Source organism: Erpetoichthys calabaricus, chromosome 6 (assembly GCF_900747795.2).
Source record: "Erpetoichthys calabaricus chromosome 6, fErpCal1.3, whole genome shotgun sequence".
NCBI lineage: Eukaryota > Metazoa > Chordata > Cladistia > Polypteriformes > Polypteridae > Erpetoichthys > Erpetoichthys calabaricus.
This window is the reverse complement of record NC_041399.2, coordinates 40,184,846-40,204,173: the sequence shown is the minus strand read 5'-3', so window position 1 is coordinate 40,204,173 and position 19,328 is coordinate 40,184,846. Positions and strand designations below refer to the sequence as shown.

General features: G+C 37.2%; 1 protein-coding gene across 1 annotated transcript in view; it reads left to right on the top strand.

The window, feature by feature from the left end:
- Positions 1-19,328, top strand: part of LOC127528469 (uncharacterized) — a 209,043-nt gene that overhangs the window by 90,045 nt on the left and 99,670 nt on the right. Inside the window, exon 3 of the mRNA XM_051929355.1 lies at positions 4,694-4,819. Within this exon, the coding sequence (XP_051785315.1) occupies positions 4,694-4,819 (126 nt within the window). The remainder of the gene's footprint in view (positions 1-4,693; positions 4,820-19,328) is intronic.

The window sequence follows — 19,328 nt, the reverse complement described above, 5'->3', positions numbered from 1 at the left end:
ACATCTGTGCGGGGCCTCAAGAGTAGAAGACAAAGAAGAAGAGAGAAATCTTGCCTTTCAGATGGCTTGTCTTGACTCGGAAGTCAGGCTATTGCATGGGTGACATCTTCAATGTCCAAGTTGATAGTTCATTACATGCATATTACCAAGTAAAGCTTTATTGGCCCACTTTCTAGTTTTCAGTGTCGTGGTGTTGCTTAGAATGGAGATTTATGCTGATAATGTGAAACTGCTGTGTATTACACTATCTGGAAATACCAGCCATCACAATATGAATCAGAAGAACAGATTTAAACTTACTACTCACCATAATTACTCAAAAATCTCATTTTGAACATGATGATGTTTTCAAGAGCAGAAATTCCAAAAAACAGGTTTTCTTTTACACAATGTCCATAAGTGCACTAAGTATTACCCCTTCGATTATTCACAATCTTGCAATTTGAAGAGATATATTGCCAGTGTAGGGGTGCCCAGTACGTTCTTTATATGAAGTATACTTGTGCATGTTTGATATTTATCTCTTTTGTAGCTCATTTCACGTTAGAGAAAAAGATCATTTGTCCTGTTAGATAGATAACATTATGACTCCTTACCTGATGCTATCTACATAAACAGCAGCTTTTAGGAATAAGGCAACAGATTGCTTGTTATAAATAGTATTTTCCTTTCAAAAGCTGCCAAAAGCAAGAAACAACTATCAGTGACTGTTAAGTATTTAGATACATTTCCTGAATAAATTATATGCATGTCAAGTCAATGCTATTTAATTGTCCATTTCCTCAACCTACCATATGGAGTTATATGCAGTAGAGACAATTCTCTTTGCCAGAAAGAAAAAAATGGGGTTGTTTCAACTTTCTATTCTTTATCACGTGTTTCAGTCTCCAATGCAATGCTGGACATAAGTGTGTGCTTGTTTCCTCCAATTCAGTAATTCACTTATGTTGCAGAACTAATAATGTAGTCAAAAGCATCCAGCGTCAGTCTTGGAAATTCTATTAAATATTCATATAAATGAAAATCATTACAAAAATAATCTTAAAATATATCTGCACATAAAATATACATTTCATTTAAATAGAAAAGCATTTGTTACACACATTCAGTGGAGTCTGCAGTAACCTGATTTTTAATGCCAGCATGTACAGCACGGTGGCTCAGTAGTTAGCACTGCTTCCTTACTGGGCTCTAAATCCTGACCCAGTCAATATCTTTATACTAAGCTCTCTGTGACCGTATGGGTCCTATCCTGAGTTTTCCTCCTATATCCTTAAGCCTATTATTATTATTACCAGTAACGGCGCACTGCGTGATAACGTGCAGTGAATACACTTGACTTGAGCATTCCTAGTTTCCCTCTTCTTTCTCTGTACGTTTACCATTCATTTGCTCAGAGGCTGATGTGCTTGCTGCTTCCTGAGCAGCTCTTCTTTTCTCCACCCTAGCAGCCTGCTACTTCTCTTCTGTCATCGGCATCGTTTCGTGTTAAAACTGATTAAGTCAGTGTTTGTGTTGCAATTACTTAGTACATTTTCTTTATTTTTTCACTTAAGCTGGCACATAAGTCTTCAATCTGCCTCAAGAATGATCTAAGATATGAAGAGGTAGGGGAAGTGACGGCGAAGGTGGTAGGGATGAGAACGGCGCCTGTACGTATGCGCCGCACATCTGCCCTGCTGGCTGCTGCTGTGAGTTGATTCTACAATAAAATAAAGAGAGTAATAACCTTGGAGGTCAATCATCACCCCAAAAGCGGATAGTAGACGTCACATAGTATTTGTGTACCAAATTTCATGTCAATAGGTCAAATGGTTTGCTAGCTACAGGTGATATAAAATCCTTGACAGACAGACAAACAAACAGCCACAGTAGTGTATTATATATAAAGATTATTAATGACACCAATTACTAAACACATCCATCCATCCATTTTCCAACCCGCTGAATCCGAACACAGGGTCACGGGGGTCTGCTGGAGCCAATCCCAGCCAACACAGGGCACAAGGCAGGAAACAATCCTGGGCAGGGTGCCAACCCACCGCAGGACACACACAAACACACCCACACACCAAGCACACACTAGGGCCAATTTAGAATCGCCAATCCACCTAACCTGCATGTCTTTGGACTGTGGGAGGAAACCGGAGCGCCCGGAGGAAACCCACGCAGACACGGGGAGAACATGCAAACTCCACGCAGGGAGGACCCGGGAAGCGAACCCAGGTCCCCAGATCACCCAACTGCGAGGCAGCAGCGCTACCCACTGCGCCACCGTGCCGCCCATTACTAAACACAGCAGAGTATATTTAAAACAAGTAAACTGAAACACATTTTTCAAGAATCAACAAATCAAACAATATATTTAAACTGTACAGGTTCCAATAATGAGCTCTGAGGCTTTTCATTGTGTTCTGCAATCATACAGTGCAAGATGGCCATCCTGATGGACAGTAGATTTAGAAAGTATTCAGAATGCTTCACTTTCTGCACACTTTACTGTGTTGTTGATGTATTTTTAAATGGATACATTTGCCATTATTGCCCATTAACCTACATTCAACACCCTATAATGACTAAGTGAAAACACGTTTGCAGGTCTGTCTCAAGTGTAAAAGTCTTCAGTCCCAGTTTCTGAAAGGTTTGCAAATTTGTTAAAAATCACAACCTGAAATCTCTCATTTATACAAGTATTGAGACCCTTTGCTGTGGCACTCCAAACTGTGGTTATGTGGATCCCGTTTGCTGTAATTTTCTAGAACTGGACTGGAATCCACAGGTGGCAAAGTGAATTGACTGGGCATTGTTTAAAGGCACACACCTTATATTCTACCCAGTTTAAAAATGAGAAGACACAATCTAATGAGTTTTTTCGACACATTACAAATACCACAGCTAGATACTCTTAGTGCAGAGGAATTGCATAAGGTGTGTAGAAAGTGAAGGGGTCGGAATATTTTCTGAATCCACTGTATTTTATTTATTTGTTTTAAATATATTGTGCTGTTTTTTGCATTTTATACTATTAATACTGCAGTGGTTTTTTTTAGTAAGATGGAAAGTGTTATTTTAATGTTTTTCAGCCATTGTGGCTGTTTCCATCCTTTAATGATATTTGCTCTTTCCTATTGAAGCTTTTTGAGTTCTGAAAATGTCATCTGGATAGAACATCCCTGTTTGGAGTAGTCACGGGATATTTAAGTGTGTGGATCAATTTGTAACTTTGTGATATTAATTTGTATAACCTGCCTTAAGGTTTTCAGTTGGCCTTCTTGGTGTCGGGTGGTGTTTAGGTTACCTAAGCCACAGTTGGAATAGGTAGCATAGGACTGAAGATACATTGAGAATGGGTATTTAGTGAAATCTACATTGGTACATAAAGTGTCAACAAGTTTGTAAAGTTATGTATTTTCTTTAAAGGATATTTAATTTTCTACATGGCCATGAAGAAGGAAATTGAATTCCGAAACACATCGGCCAAAGAAGACTTGATTAAATGTTAATATCTTGACACTATTCTCAGATTGAGCTCCCTATTAAAATCTAGCTTTATATGTTTAATTTAATACATTTGGAAGACAATCTGACATTTGTATGATCATAAAATCCTCAGGGCTCAATATTGTAATCTGTAGAGCTCAAATATATTGTTTGCTTTCTTGGTTCTTGACAAATGTCTCTCAGTTTACTTTAATTAATTAGACTCTGTTATTTTTGTGATTGGAGTTGTTAATGGTGCAGTGGTTTTCTTTATTCACATGGATAGTGGTTTATTACTATTATTAATGTACATTTGGCCCTAACCTTTACCTTACAGCTGTTTACATTTATGTTAAATATTGATATATTAAGCCACCGTGGAAATAAAGGCATCAGCCAAATGTATAATAATAATGAACTGCAACATATTATTATAAAAAACATAATTAAAATTGTAACATTAAATCACTAAATGTTCCTGAACAATTTTATAACCTATATTATTATACCAAATATAATTAACATTTTAACATTAGATCACTAAATGTCCCCTAGCAATTTTCACAAGAATGTTCATAAAAATCATAATATGATAAAAACATAAAAAAGTTTTCTTTTATGCAATGTATCTGAAAAATATTTTGGTATGGTATTCAGTACAAAAGTCTACCAAATACAGAACATGGTTTTTGAAAAAGAGACTATCTATACGTGGATACATTAAAGCAGAGGGACATGGTCTCTCCTCTCTGTACAGGTGAATGGAGTAAATCATCTCTGTAAGGGCTGCCAGCCAATTTCTGGGCAAGTCATGCATACAGCCATATGAGGCAATACAGCATGCCTACTAGACTTTGAGACATGGGAAAAAAACTGCAGTACTCCACACAAAAATTGGAAAGATTCCACATAGCCAGGGCTATAGCTGTCCTTGGAGCTGTGAGGCAGCACTCTTATGCCACACAAATAAGAGTAAATTTAAAAAATATATTATGTTGTACATGATGGCTGAAAAAGATGACACTGTGTCTCTTTCTTTTGTATTTCAATGTAGAATTGACCATTTTTTCCTTCCTTTCTTTTGTTCATGTTCCCTCTTCCTCTCTTCAGACTTTAGAGTGATATTTCACATCACATTGCTTTAATTTAGGCATGCAGAATAGCACATTTGAAAGATGTCTGATAAAGATAAATGTGTCTTGTTTTACTGCAGGAAAACTGGCACCTACAAGCAAAATCTACCCGCCCTCGGACAGACACTGCATACATAATTTATGACCCTGCTGATACTCACTTGGCACGAGCCCTGCGTACTGAGCTACAAAAGAAAGACCTGAGGGTGAGAGCTGTAAAGAAAATCTCTATTTACATGGGCCTCCATTCCCTGATTGCTTTTATCTTGGTATTTAGGTTTAATCTGCAGAAGAGAGGGAGATGGAGATGGACAGGAGAATGTCATGCATAGTAATTCACCATCTGAAGACTTTTTTCGCAAATTTTATACGAGATCATAAGACACTCTGGAACAGGAGACCATATCTGACCCTAGCACATTACAGTATAATGTCTTTTGTTTTATGCAAATTTGTGAAGTATAAATGAAACCTTTAAGTCTTCTATTTACTGTAGGCGTGTTATGATTTTAATTATCTACTAGACCATCAACAACAGCAATAATCAGAGTATTTTCTGCTTTAAAGGTTTTGCTCTTGATTGATTAGTAAATTGTATAGTGTTAGTGGTTTCCTTCTATTTTCAAGAACTGTTGACTGATTATGTGCTTTGCATTAGGACATATTGTGGTCAAGGTAAACTAATTTATCTGGAAAGACACCTTTAATGAGATTTGACAGATTGTTGATAAGATGAGCTAGACCAAGGCTGAATGATTTAGTTGTAAGACTCAAGGAAAGTGACAAATGTACTCCATTATATAATTTGTAGAGACACAACTGGAAAAAACACTAGCTTTTAAATGTGTGTCCTCTCTACTTTTCAGGTTGTATGAGGTTTCCTACTTGAATCCACTTTCTCATTTTGATTTCCTCCATATGCAGGATTTATCAAAGACTGGCATGTACTGAGGACTGTACTAGAAGTTGGCTTTGCTAGAAATGCACTCCCTTATGTATTGTTTTCAGTTGAACTGCCCGATTCCTCTTGCTTTGGCCTTTCTAAAGCATTGATATTGTTTCAAAGGTGCACCATCACTAGGATAGGTTTGCATCATTTATAAATACCAGTAAACTGCTAGAAAAACAATTAAAGTCAGAGTTCAGATAGGCAATGCTTACTTTTACCTTTTTGTGTAATGCTCGTGGGATAATAGTAAAGCTTGGGAATAAATCCTACAATCTGTGTAAAACTCATGGGGGAATGGGTGATGCTTTAGATTTCAAATTCAAATCTCACATGTATATTCCTAAGAAGCGTTTAACATAAAGTTACAAAACATCCGCAAATGAATGCAGATAGTAATAAACACACACCAGAAACACCAACTTGGACAACTGGTTCATGTAATGCAGATTTTAAGGCTGATGCAGAAGTTTGTGTTTCATTTCATCTTACACACATACTGTATGTACCACTTCCTCCATCTTCATTGCCTTGCAAACTTTAAACATTTTTTATATTTATTTATTATTTGTCACCTGATTCTAAACATGGATAGGCACACGTTACTTGGATTAGAACATCCTCAAGAGCAAAAGGTAGAGTAAAGGTTCTTGATGCAGAAAAGCAAAGAAAACTAAGTGTTTACTCAAAATATCATGCATAAAGAAGTACTGTCTACTTACATACGTTGTTTAATTCAGTAAAGAGTTACCTAACCATACAAGTTATATGTATACATAAAAGCAAGTTATTGATCCATTTCCTTATCTTTCTTTTGTGCTTATGTTACCCACCCAATTTTACAGCACGGCCTCCTTTCCATGGTTGGCAGGTGATTTATTGTGCAACAGTTTTGGGGTGAACCTATCCTAAAACAAAACATTCATTTATACCCACATTCAGATTCTTTGTTATACAGACCCCCACATATGTCCTTCACTCCAGTTCTTCTTTTCTTACACTCTTGCACTCACCTGGCCCAAAAGGAGACAGTCCGCTACTGCTATACACTTGCACCTGGAACTATGGCCCATTCTACACCCAGCACTGACTGCTGCTGTACTTCACTTTCCCTATTAGAGTACATGTCAGATAGATAGATAGATAGATAGATAGATAGATAGATAGATAGATAGATAGATAGATAGATAGATAGATAGATAGATAGATAGATAGATAGATAGATAGATAGATAGATAGATAGATAGATAGATAGATAGATAGATACTTTATTAATCCCAATGGGAAATTCACATTCTCCAGCAGCAGCATACTGATACAATAAATAATATTAAATTAAAGAATGATAATAATGCAGGTGAAAAACAGACAAAAACTTTGTATAATGTTAAATGTTAACGTTTACCCCCCCGGGTGGAATTGAAGAGTCGCATAGTTTGGGGGAGGAATGATGTCCTCCTATTCTCTGTACCCCAGACAGCAAGATAGTGTAACAAGAGAAGCAGGGGGCAGACTTAAACTTTAATTCAGTCATTAAAATCTTTAACATTAATATGCTTAAATGTGCCAAAAGCAAATGGATGTGACACAGTACAACCAGGAGCTGTCATAGACATTTCTCTGTGTGTTGGCATTTGTTCTCTTAAGGTTACATTGCTGTGTCACATGGGACGGGTCTTCTTGGGGGCAGTGTTCAGTGTTCATTCTGCTTCTCTATCTTCCTGGTTTTCCTTCTTTCACTTGAAGCTGACAATGGTTTAAAGCTTGGCAGAGCCAAGGTGAACACCTGTAGCCCCTCTCTGCCCATTGTTATTTTGACACACCCTAGCAGTACACATTCACCAGGTATACATGCACAAAAGTATCTGAAGGGTTGAGGCCTTCGCTTTCAAATGTCTAGAAAGTCCGAAAAATGACCATTTTACCTTTTAAAGTGGCGACCTTTCTGTTGTGAACTTATTTTTGCTCTTTTTGTATTTAAACCTTGCTGCTTTTACAGAGGTCAATAGTTCAAATAAAATCGTCAAGAACCTACCGTTTAACACGCAGTTTAAATATCATGTATAATACTTTACACTTTAAAAAAGCACAAAATCACATTCCCCTACAGCAGGTTATGGTTAGTTTCTCTTTTAAAGGGCAGATGAGTTGGGGAGGGAATTTATGCTTATGATGTGTATTGCCCTCACCCAACATATGAGGAGTACTTCATAAGGTACATTATAACTAGACGGGCAATTGTCGAAATGCCGTGGTCTCCGGTGCTGCGCCATCAATCAGTAAATCGATGAATTTGTGTATTACCCAGAGCTATTAACAGCATACTTTGTCACAAGGTGCCTTACAGGGCTACACTATCAAATACAACAATTGAACACTGCAATAAAAAGAACATCACAACTAATAGGAGTATTTTTTTCAATAGCAAACACACAAAAAACCTTTGGATTTTACAGAGCGAGGATCAAAAAAAGACCTCATCAAATCCTGGACAGCCACAGTGCAAAATGACATTATACTGGAAGATGGATTGGTTTAATATATTTTTACTTCTTAACTGTGCAAAAATGTTTTATAACGCACATTAAAAACACTGATCTTGCCAAGCATCCAGCTGTGGCCTCACTTATTTGGAGACAAATCCTGGTATTGCTTTTTATTTTTTTTATTTTTTAATTATTTGTCAGGTCTCTTTAGTTTCTGTTTGCTTAATCTGAGAAAATCAGCTCTTTTGACATTTTCTGTTCATGAATACTGTACTTCTCTTTCCTTTGAGCCCTTTTTCTGACATTCTTCTAATGTGGTGACAGAAATTGTAATGCATATTTAAAAAATAACACATTATTTATTAAGCAGAATCCCTACAAAGTTACATTTTTACAAATACCTTTATATTCATGAAAGGCACAATGGCTAGAGGATTAGAATGACTACCTCTTACCGCCTGAGTTCTGGCCTGAGCAGCACCTCTGCGGTTTTTATTGTTCCTTTATGTCTATATGGGTTTTTCTCTCGTCATTCTTGTTATCTCCCACATCCCAAAGACATGTGTGGTGTGTTATTTGGAGACTGGTGTGAGTGACTGTGCGTGATGGTGCCCCAAGAACCAAGGCCTGCCATCCACGGTTGGTTTTCACCTTAAGCCTGATCACAGCTTCCTGTGACCCTTAACTGAATAAGTTGATTAAATGATGGATTGTTATTATATGTTTGTATAAACTTCATCTCATTATTCGTTATTCGTTATTCTGAATTTCATGTCTTTTTCACATTTTGAGCTAGCTGTATAAGTCTATACAATAATTTTCTGCAATTTACTGCAATATGAATTAAAGCCCACCAATGTCTCTCCACTCCCATGATACTGTTTATTTTTAAAAGCATACAATGAAGATATAAAAAATTAGGAAAACATAAAGTATCCAACAACAAATTAAATAAAAGACAACTCGAATGAACAAGGTACTGAAAGAAACTATGGAAGGTAGGGGCGGAGTGGTGGCTCTGAGGCTAAGGATCTGCGCTGGTATCCAGAAGGTTGCCGGTTCGAATCCCCGTCACTGCCAAAAGAGATCCTACTCTGCTGGGCCCTTGAGCAAGACCCTTAACCTGTAATTGCTCCAGGGGCGCTGTACAATGGCTGAACCTGCACTCTAACCCCAAGGGGTATGCGAAAACTAACAAATTTCTAATACGAGAAATCGTATAAGACGAAATAAAGAACAAAAACACAAAAAAAAACTGTGCCTTTTAACGTACTTTATGTGAAAATCTAATCCTTATTTACATGTTATCAAATGATTAAGGTGTCTTATTAACAACCTACATTACAATATTATAGTTAACAATTATTTATTAAAGAAAAAAAAAACAGAATGCAATATTATAGGATAGAAAAAATAATTGGAGGCCTTAATTCAAAACCTGTTGTTGCTGTTTTTAGCAGAATACTGTCAAGTAAACATTTTTCTTACCTGTGTATATAAGCCAGGTTTTTCACACCATGGTGCCCTATTCACATATCTGACAGTGCTGAGAATAATAATAACTGTTTTCTTCCAGCACAAAACTTTATAGGTTGGATGGCCATTGTACACTGATTGATTTTCACCACATGTACTGCTTAACATTCAGGTCGAAAACTTGTACTTCAATCTCATCGGACTGCAACACTTTCTACTGCAATTCAGCAATGTGTTATTAAGAAGGACATACATTTTTTAATCGGATGATATCCCTTTTTTATTGAATATGTTTGACATTCCTTCGTTTCTCATGTTACAGTGCTTATAAAAAGTATTCTCCCCTATTGCATGTTTTCACATTTTTTATTATACAATACTGAATTACAGTGAATTTAATTTTAGATTATTAGACAGTAATCAACAGAAGAAGACTCTAATGTCAAAGTGAACACAGATTTCTGCAATGTGACCTAAATTAGTAACAAATATTAAACACAAAATAATTAATTGCACAAGTATTCAAGTCAGTATTTAGTAGATGCACCTTTGGCAGCCCTGAGTCTGTGTCCAAAGGTCACCATCAGCTTTACACATCTGGACACTGCAGATTTTCCCCATTCTTCTCAGTAACACTGCTCAAGCTCTGTTGAGTTGCATGGAGAGTGAACAGTTGAAGTCCAGCCTCAAATTCTCATTTCAATTGAGATCTATGCCCATATTTACCAACTGTCTCTGAGTAGGAAAACGGTCCAAACTGGTTCAAAATTCCCAGATTGACACAAATTTGTGTTGTACTCTTAGAACTTGGAGGAAAAGCATTTTACCAATTTTCCTATGTTATGTAACTAGTCCTAACTTGAAAAGGTTAGGGGTAGGCTTAGGGTTAGAAGAACTTGTGAGTTGTTCTACCTCATTAAGAGCTTCTAGAACTTGGTGTTCAGGCAGAGATCAACACATACATTCTGGGAAAGACTGAATGTTATGGAAATGCTAGACAACAATGACTCATTTAAATATATTTATTTGACAGAGTTGGAATAATATTTGTTACATTATAATATTCTTAAATATTTTGTGATTGATCCATCTACATGGAGAAGCCGTGCACACCTGCCTGACAAAATTAAACTGCTGGTAGTGTTATACTTTTTGGCCAGAGGGAAAACGCATTTTTGCATAGGCAATAATTTGAGTATGTAACTAACCAAGCATTTCTCAAATTTTGCACCAAACCTTGAATACCTTTACAACACGTGAGGCAATATGCAGATTTTACATTTGTCCATGACTCCACATGAGGTAATGTTAAAGCAAACTGCATTCATGCAAATCAGCAAAGACATAGCGATTATTGCCCAAAGTGTGGATGAGTATGTATTTCTAAATATTAAGCAATATCACATTATCAATACACAGGGGATCATGGGTGCAACACTGTAGTGGCGCATCCTGAAGACAAGCAGGGCATTCCTGGAGCCCCTGGAACATTTGTATTACAGTTTACAAATTCAGGAAGGTTCATAAAGGCAGGTGTAGACTCCCAGGGAATTAGATAAGTAGATCCTTCGCAGGAGATAAGAGGGGATCAGAGAGAAAGGTCTGGCACGCCACAATGCAAGATGATCAGAAATAGTGCAAGAGTCAACACAACTTCTGTAACAGTGCAGAAATAGCCATAGCTTGTTTCAGTAACTCTCACTTTACAAGGCATATCCCAGGTGCCATAACAGTGGAGTGGGAAGATGATTCTTCTAGAAGTATGACTGTGGATTGTTCATTTTCAAATAAATGTGCCCATTATCAGCCTTAATTCTCATTCTGTGTGTGTCTCAGTCTTTCCATCTTGCTGATCGTTTAGTATTATTCATGATGCAAAGTGGCACTAATTCTGTGCAGCTTAGCTCAATATCCTACCTTATTAAGTTTTTCTTGTTCTTCTGCTATAATTATTATTATTATTTTTGTAGTGAAGCCTCAGAGTTAGTATCAGAATACTGCAAAATGGCATTATGAATGTTAATTTGTGGCAAGGGCTGCAGTAATATTATGACGAGTAATTCTGAGACGTTTGATAAATATGGGCCCTGGACTCTGATGTGACCACTTCATGGCATTATTAAAATTGTTGTTTTTAAGCCATTCCTGTGTAGCTTTGGCTTTATATAAGGTGTTGTTGTCTTGATGGAAAACAAGTCTTTTCCCAAGGCACATGTTTCCTTGAAGGCTGCATCAGTTTTTTTCCCAGGTTTTCTCTGCATTTAACTGCATTTATTTTACGATGCATCAGGTTTTTCTCCAGGATTTCCCTGTATTTAACTGCATTTATTTTAACCTTACAAGCCTTGGGAGAAGACTTGTTTTACGGGCAATAAGGGAGGAAACTCGCTCGATTTAGGATGCCAACTCAGCTGCCCTGTTCATGACAGGGTGTTGGTAAAGCACAAAGATGTGTCTTCACATGTTTAATTATTAACAATATACAGTGCATCCGGAAAGTATTCACAGCGCATCACTTTTTCCACATTTTGTTATGTTACAGCCTTATTCCAAAATTGATTAAATTCATTTTTTTCCTCAGAATTCTACACACAACACCCCATAATGGCAACATGAAAAAAGTTTACTTGAGATTTTTGCAAATTTATTAAAAATAAAAAAATTGAGAAAGCACATGTACATACGTATTCACAGTCTTTGCCTTGAACAGGTGCATCCTGTTTCCCCTGATCATCCTTGAAATGTTTCTGCAGCTTAATTGGAGTCCACCTGTGGTAATTTCAGTTGATTGGACATGATTTGGAAAGGCACACACCTGTCTATATAAGGTCCCACAGTTGACAGTTCATGTCAGAGCACAAACCAAGCATGAAGTCAAAGGAATTGTCTGTAGACCTCAGAGACAGGTTTGTCTCGAGGCACAAATCTGGGGAAGGTTACAGAAAAATTTCTGCTGCTTTGAAGGTCCCAGTGAGCACAGTGGCCTCCATCATCCATAAGTGGAAGAAGTTCGAAACCACCAGGACTCTTCCTAGAGCTGGCCGGCCATCTAAACTGAGCGATCGGGGGATAAGGGCCTTAGTGAGGGAGGTGACCAAGAACCCGATGGTCACTCTGTCAGAGCTCCAGAGGTCCTCTGTGGAGAGAGGAGAACCTTCCAGAAGGACAACCATCTCTGCAGCAATCCACCAATCAGGCCTGTATGGTAGTGTGGCCAGACGGAAGCCACTCCTTAGTAAAAGGCACATGGCAGCCCGCTTGGAGTTTGCCAAAAGGCACCTGAAGGACTCTCAGACCATGAGAAAGAAAATTCTCTGGTCTGATGAGACAAAGATTGGACTCTTTGGTGTGAATGCCAGGCGTCACATTTGGGGGAAACCTGGCACCATCCCTACAGTGGTGGTGGCAGCATTATGCTGTGGGGATGTTTTTCAGCAGCAGGAACTGGGAGACTAGTCAGGATAATGGGAAAGATGACTGCATCAATGTACAGAGACATCCTGGATGAAAACCTCCTTCAGAGCGCTCTTGACCTCAGACTGGGGCGACGGTTCATCTTTCAGCACGACAACGACCCTAAGCACACAGCCAAGATATCAAAGGAGTGGCTTCAGGACAACTCTGTGAATGTCCTTGAGTGGCCCAGCCAGAGCCGAGACTTGAATCCGATTGAACATCTCTGGAGAGATCTTAAAATGGCTGTGCACTGACGCTTCCCATCCAACCTGATGGAGCTTGAGAGGTGCTGCAAAGAGGAATGGGCGAAACTGGCCAAGGATAGGTGTGCCAAGCTTGTGGCATCATATTCAGAAAGACTGGAGGCTGTAATTGCTGCCAAAGGTGCATCGACAAAGTATTGAGCAAAGGCTGTGAATACTTATGTACATGTGATTTCTCAGTTTTTTTTATTTTTAATAAATTTTCAAAAACCTCAAGTAAACTTTTTTCATGTTGTCATTATGGGGTGTTGTGTGCAGAATTCTGAGGAAAAAAATGAATTTAATCCATTTTGGAATAAGGCTGTAACATAACAAAATGTGGAAAAAGTGATGCGCTGTGAATACTTTCGGGATGTACTGTAGATGATTTAAATGAAGTTAAAGATTTATCTGTATAATATAATAAACACATTTTGCTGCATTTCATCTTTAAAATGATATCGTCATCATATGTAAATACGCGCTTTATAAAGTGGTTCAGGTTGTGCAATATTATAACTAACGCAAGTTTACAGTGAGGTAATTGTACTTATAGGTACAAACAGTTCTACATGGAGCACTTGATGGACTGATTGAGTGCATTTATAGTTCTTGGGATGAAACTGTTTCTGAACCGTGAGATCAGTACAGGAAAGGCTCTGAAGCATTTGCCGTATGAGAGCAGTTCAAATAGCGAATGGCTGAGGAAGTGTGTGCTTGATGCTGTATACCGATAATTCTCTTTCTGATCAGCTGCTGTACAGCTGTGATTCCCCACTCAGATGCAGTGATATAAATTCACATTATCCAGCAGCAGTATACTGATACAATAATCTATCTAAATACACCGAGTGGTGCAGTGAGAGTAATATGGAAAAAGATGATCCGTTGTGGCAACCCCTAATGGAAGCAGCTGAAAGAAGAAGAAGAAGGTGCAGTGAGAGTAACAACGCTAAAGCAGCTATTGTATGTAGAATAGTTTGACCATTCTCTGGACCATTATATGGTTACAGGTTAATTACAATCAGATGCGTTAAACTAATAAACAATATGCGATTAATTTCAGTGTATTTATAAAGCTGCGTCAGGGATGTGGATCTAAAAAAGAAAGGGTAACCACACAGGAACAGTGGCACTGCTTTGACACTGGGTGCTGCCAGTCTGCAAAACTGAGCGCAGAACTTGCGTATGCCAGGGTATGAGCTACCATGGAAATATGCGTGGCTTTACTCCAAGTTTAGGTTTTATACATTGCGATTTGAACGTGGAAACGTTCTTACGCAACATTTTTGTGCGTACGCACCGTTTATACATGAGGCCCCAGGTGTGTACACTTTCGTATTCTTTAATGAAGGCTTGTGTTGTATTCAGATAGAATAAATACAATGTAGAACTTGGTGTGTTGCCATCTTACCCATTTATTTCTCGGAGTAAACCACCAGCATTTGTCACTCACACACAACCAAAAATTTTACCCTCAGTCTTTAAATATAACTATGAAATGCAGAACTGAGTATGACCGTTTATTGATTATAACACACATAACTCAGTCTTACTGTACTGCTCCATGCCTCCTGCTGTGCCCTTAGCCCCTTCTATGAAGACAAATACACCAGCCAGAGCTGCTTCCACTGTATGCAGTTTTGATTGGCTCTGTCTTATATAGGCACCTGTAAGTTATAATGTAAATTGACTTATGTTGTCATGATTTTATATTAATCAAATAGAAATTTCTGCTATTTCAAAATCTAGAACACAAAAAAGTAAAGAAAATTTTAGAGGCTGAATACTTATGTAAGACACTGATGCTATTGTAATGAAATGTGGAAAATCTAGCAAAATTCTTACAGCTTAATACTTAAGGACACAAAGAGCAACCGAAGAGGAACACCCAAATGCATCCCAATTCTAAAGGACAGGCTCTGAGAATTACATTTTTAGTAGGCCTGGGAAAGTTAACACAGTAATTTTTGCAATTTATATCGTCTGTTAAATGAGTTAAAAAATATTGTTGCATCCAGGGCCAGCCACAAGGCAAATCCATCTAGCAGTGCTTTTGGTCAGGGCATTTTCATGTAATTTTTTCATTTTTTAATATTATGAAACAATAAAACAAAAAAGTTAAGTATGTACCTAGAGAATTACATACACATCCTATACTGTATTTCTGTACTACCATTACATATTACCAAATTTTTATGAAATAAAATTTCCATTTAAAGGTTTCAAATTTCATATTACTCCATTTGCAACAATACACCACGTGTCTATATATAGCACTGGTGTTCATTTTCTTGATTTACAGTATACATACTTACACAGGTGCAAGGGAGTGGGAGGAAAGGGGATGCAGAGGGGGGTTTACAGCAGTTGTGCTACAATGCTAGAGAAAAGTTGCGAAGGTAAACATTATGCTCTGTCTTTTTTTTCATTTCATGTTTCTGTAAGAAGATCGATTCAATGTCATATCACATAAGTGCTAAATAAGACACCTTTGAGTGGCACTATAATCAAAATAAGTTTCTAGTACCTCTGTTTTTAACTTGTTGGTCTGCCAGGTAGCTTACAGTGCTGATTACCCTAATAAAATGACATTATTCTTTGAAATATAAGTGTAATAAATTTCCCTACCCATTATTCTAGTTTGCATTATCTTCGCTATTTTATTCAAAGAATACATTATAACCATCCAAGTTATAAGTTTTTAAGTGAGATAGCAGCAACGAAGATTTCTTTTAGCGTTCCAGGAGCAAAAACTTAGGCAAAGCAGTGTGTTACACCTGTTTCTTATTGGTGGCACTTTTTGTAACCCAAAAAATCCCAAGACACACCACGATTCTACTAACCACAAAGCATTAAATCTCGTAAGGCGTGCTAAACTGTCCAAAGGGGCGGGACAGGGGGAGGCAAAAAAAGAGATTGTCATTTGCAGACACAGCACTTGTGAACAGCATAATTTTCAATCATTGATGGTGATGAACAATTGTGGATAATATTTGCGGCATTTTAACACATTTTAATGTATGCCCATTTAAGAGATTTGCATTATTTCAATTAAATCAGTCTTCAGCAGTGCATTCAAAGTCAACAGTAATTTCGATCATTTAAATTTTACTTTGACATGTCTGTGTCTCATATACCATACCAATTTGATAATTAATACATTGGCCTCATTTCTTGTTGCCTTCATTTCAACTTGCCTTTCAGGAAGGCATTCAAAGTCAGATAGCACTTGCTCAAGTAATATTTTGTTAAAAGCAGGGGTTTGAGGTCATTGTTTAAGTTTAAAGTATGCTATTAATTTTGTTTAATTCCTCTGTGTTGATTCTACATTTATTTTGTGATTCAGTTTGATTTTATTTCATGATTTATGTATTCATTTCATAATTATATGTTTTAATGTTAGATGCAATTAATCATGATTAATTACATACGCTTATGTGATTAATTAGTTAATTTTTGTAATTGATCCCCAGCCCTACTTTTTAGTCTTGAGCAAAGATGGCCGCATGGGGACTTAATCCTGGTCTTCAGAATTGCCAAAGGCATTGATAAATTTGATTATATGGGGAACTTCTTCTGTTAAATAGTAAATCTCCTCTTAAGGGCACCAGTGTAAAGTAAGGGAAAGTTCATTTAGGACTAAAGCCAGGAAGTAGTTTGTTACTCAATGAGCTGTGGTAATCTGGAAACAACCGCTGAGACATGTAGTTGAAACAGAAATCTTGGCAACCTTGAAGAAGTTTCTGGATGAGGTATTGGGACAGCTTAACTAACTGAAGGACTGTTACATTTCTTATGTAGCAGTGATCACAGTCTATGCAGGCAATGTGTTGTAATTTTTTATCTGTGGAATTCATTCCAACATCTCAAACATTATCTGAGTTATTTCAACATTCCAGACTGTCCTTTTTTGTACCTGATCTATCTTAGATTCCCTAAGCTTCTCTTTGTGAATCTACAGTATACCACCTGCATCACAGTATCATAGCATCACAGATATTCCTTGAATGGCTGAAATGATATTATGCTTACTAACCAGTCAAAATGTAAATATTCATCTCACAACTCTTACAGAATAATTGCAAGTTTTCTTTGTTTTTTTTTGGGATAAGTTATTAGCATATCCCAACAAAGGTATGTAAAATACTTTCAGATCAAGAAAGAAAGTGTGACTTTTTTTAGCACACACTACAGCCACTTAAAAAGAAGAAGCACAGCAGGATCCATCTTCTTGTCTACTCTGTAAAAGTACAAAGCAGGAGGCTAATAAAAGGAGGTCATTGTCAGAGACTGCCTAACAGTAAGGAAATGTAAAGGCAAAAAGGATCCGGAAGAGTTCATTATTTTCTAACCTTTCTTCACACTGTCTTCCTTCTTCACTTTTCATAGATTGCATTGTCAATTGTAACATATTCAAAGGTTATTGAAAATATGATGAATCACCTTGCACTATTTTTCTAGGATTCTGATAAGAGTTGGTATATATTTAAAAACAATACACTTATTCCATAGAGCTAAATAGTATACAGCAGAATCAAAGATATTAAAATAACAAGGGTAAGTGATTCATTCATTGGTGCCTGTACCTTTGTCTAAGTCGCACCTACATATTAATGGCCTACCTATTAGCTTGCTTTTCAATCTTCAGCAGACACATAGCCTAAACATAACTGTTAGTGTTCAGCAGGATGAGCACAGCAGGTTGTCCAGTCTGTCTGGTCTGTAAACATGCAAAACAGGCAGTTCCTAAAGAAAAGAAAAAGTGTCATGTGGTGAGATGTCCATAAACAAGAAGAGAATGGAAAGCTTTTTCAGGGTTTGCTGCTGTGAGCCACTCTGTCATGATTTGAGTGCATTACTTGGCAGCTTGTACTGTAGTACTGCAGAAAAGAGAAATTATTTTTAGGCTTTGAAATGACATGTAAAGTAAATGAAACCTTTCAAAAGTTTTCAGACTGTTAAATTATTATTTAGTTTTAATGTGATACATAATTAATGAAAAGATCTTCATAGAAGACTTGTCATACACTGTGTGACACTTGACATTTTCTGATTAAAAACTTTTCTTTAAACAAGAATGAAAGACTTGGAAGAAACATGATAGGGATATTCTTTACAAAGCATTTGTGAATTCAGAAGAAATACGAATTTTAATATACGCTCACATTCAGAGCCTAAAGTGAGGTAAGGTGTACAGCAGCATTTTAGATGTTGTGCCATAACTTCTAACCAGATTGTCTTGATGGATCTGTATTCTCTATTAGTATGATGTACTTCCATCTCATTCAAAGTGTATGTGTAATTAGATTCTTTTATAAGTCACCTTGCACAACTGCATTCTCCAGATATATAATATTAATACTCTTGGAGGATGAAAACATCTCGGATGCAAGGAAAAAATAAACACATATAAACATGTAAATATTGTCACCTTAGTGCTGATAGCTTACTTTATGAAGTGCTTAATAACTATTTTTTACAAAATGGAAAGGTATCATAGAGTCTTGCTAGTTCAGTTCACAGGGTGTGATTCTCAGCTATCCTAGTTTATATGTAGTAACCAAAGGACTTCTAGCCTCCTCTTTTCATTTTTTCTTCTTTCGATGGATTGGTAATGCTATACTGTGTGTAGACATCCGTGCCACATTTTCTTTTCAGGTGTGTGTGTGTGTGTGTGTGTCTTCTGAAGTACAGTGGCTTCAGGTTTAAGGCCATGTCACACTTCTTAAATTTTCCAGGGATTTTCAGGCACAGGCTACATTTACAGTATGTAATCTTACCGAGTCAGAGGCAGTCTGCACTCCATTAATGTCCAGTCATGTAATCTGTCATATCCAGTGACTCAGTCCTGTCAGTCTGTGACTTGTTGTATGTTGTAAGGATGGGCTTGTGAGTATGTGAAACCTTATAATAATTGAGTACTCACCTGGAAGTACACTGCTAATAACGAAGGTGCAAAGAACCGAGATGTTTTGGTTCTTGCAAACAGAAGAAAGATACATTTGTCTGATGTTGTGTGTTTTATATACCACAATGGAATGGGAAAAAAGAAAAAGAGGGCTGAGATTGTGGCTGAAGTCATCATCCCTGTAAGCTTTTGCACTGG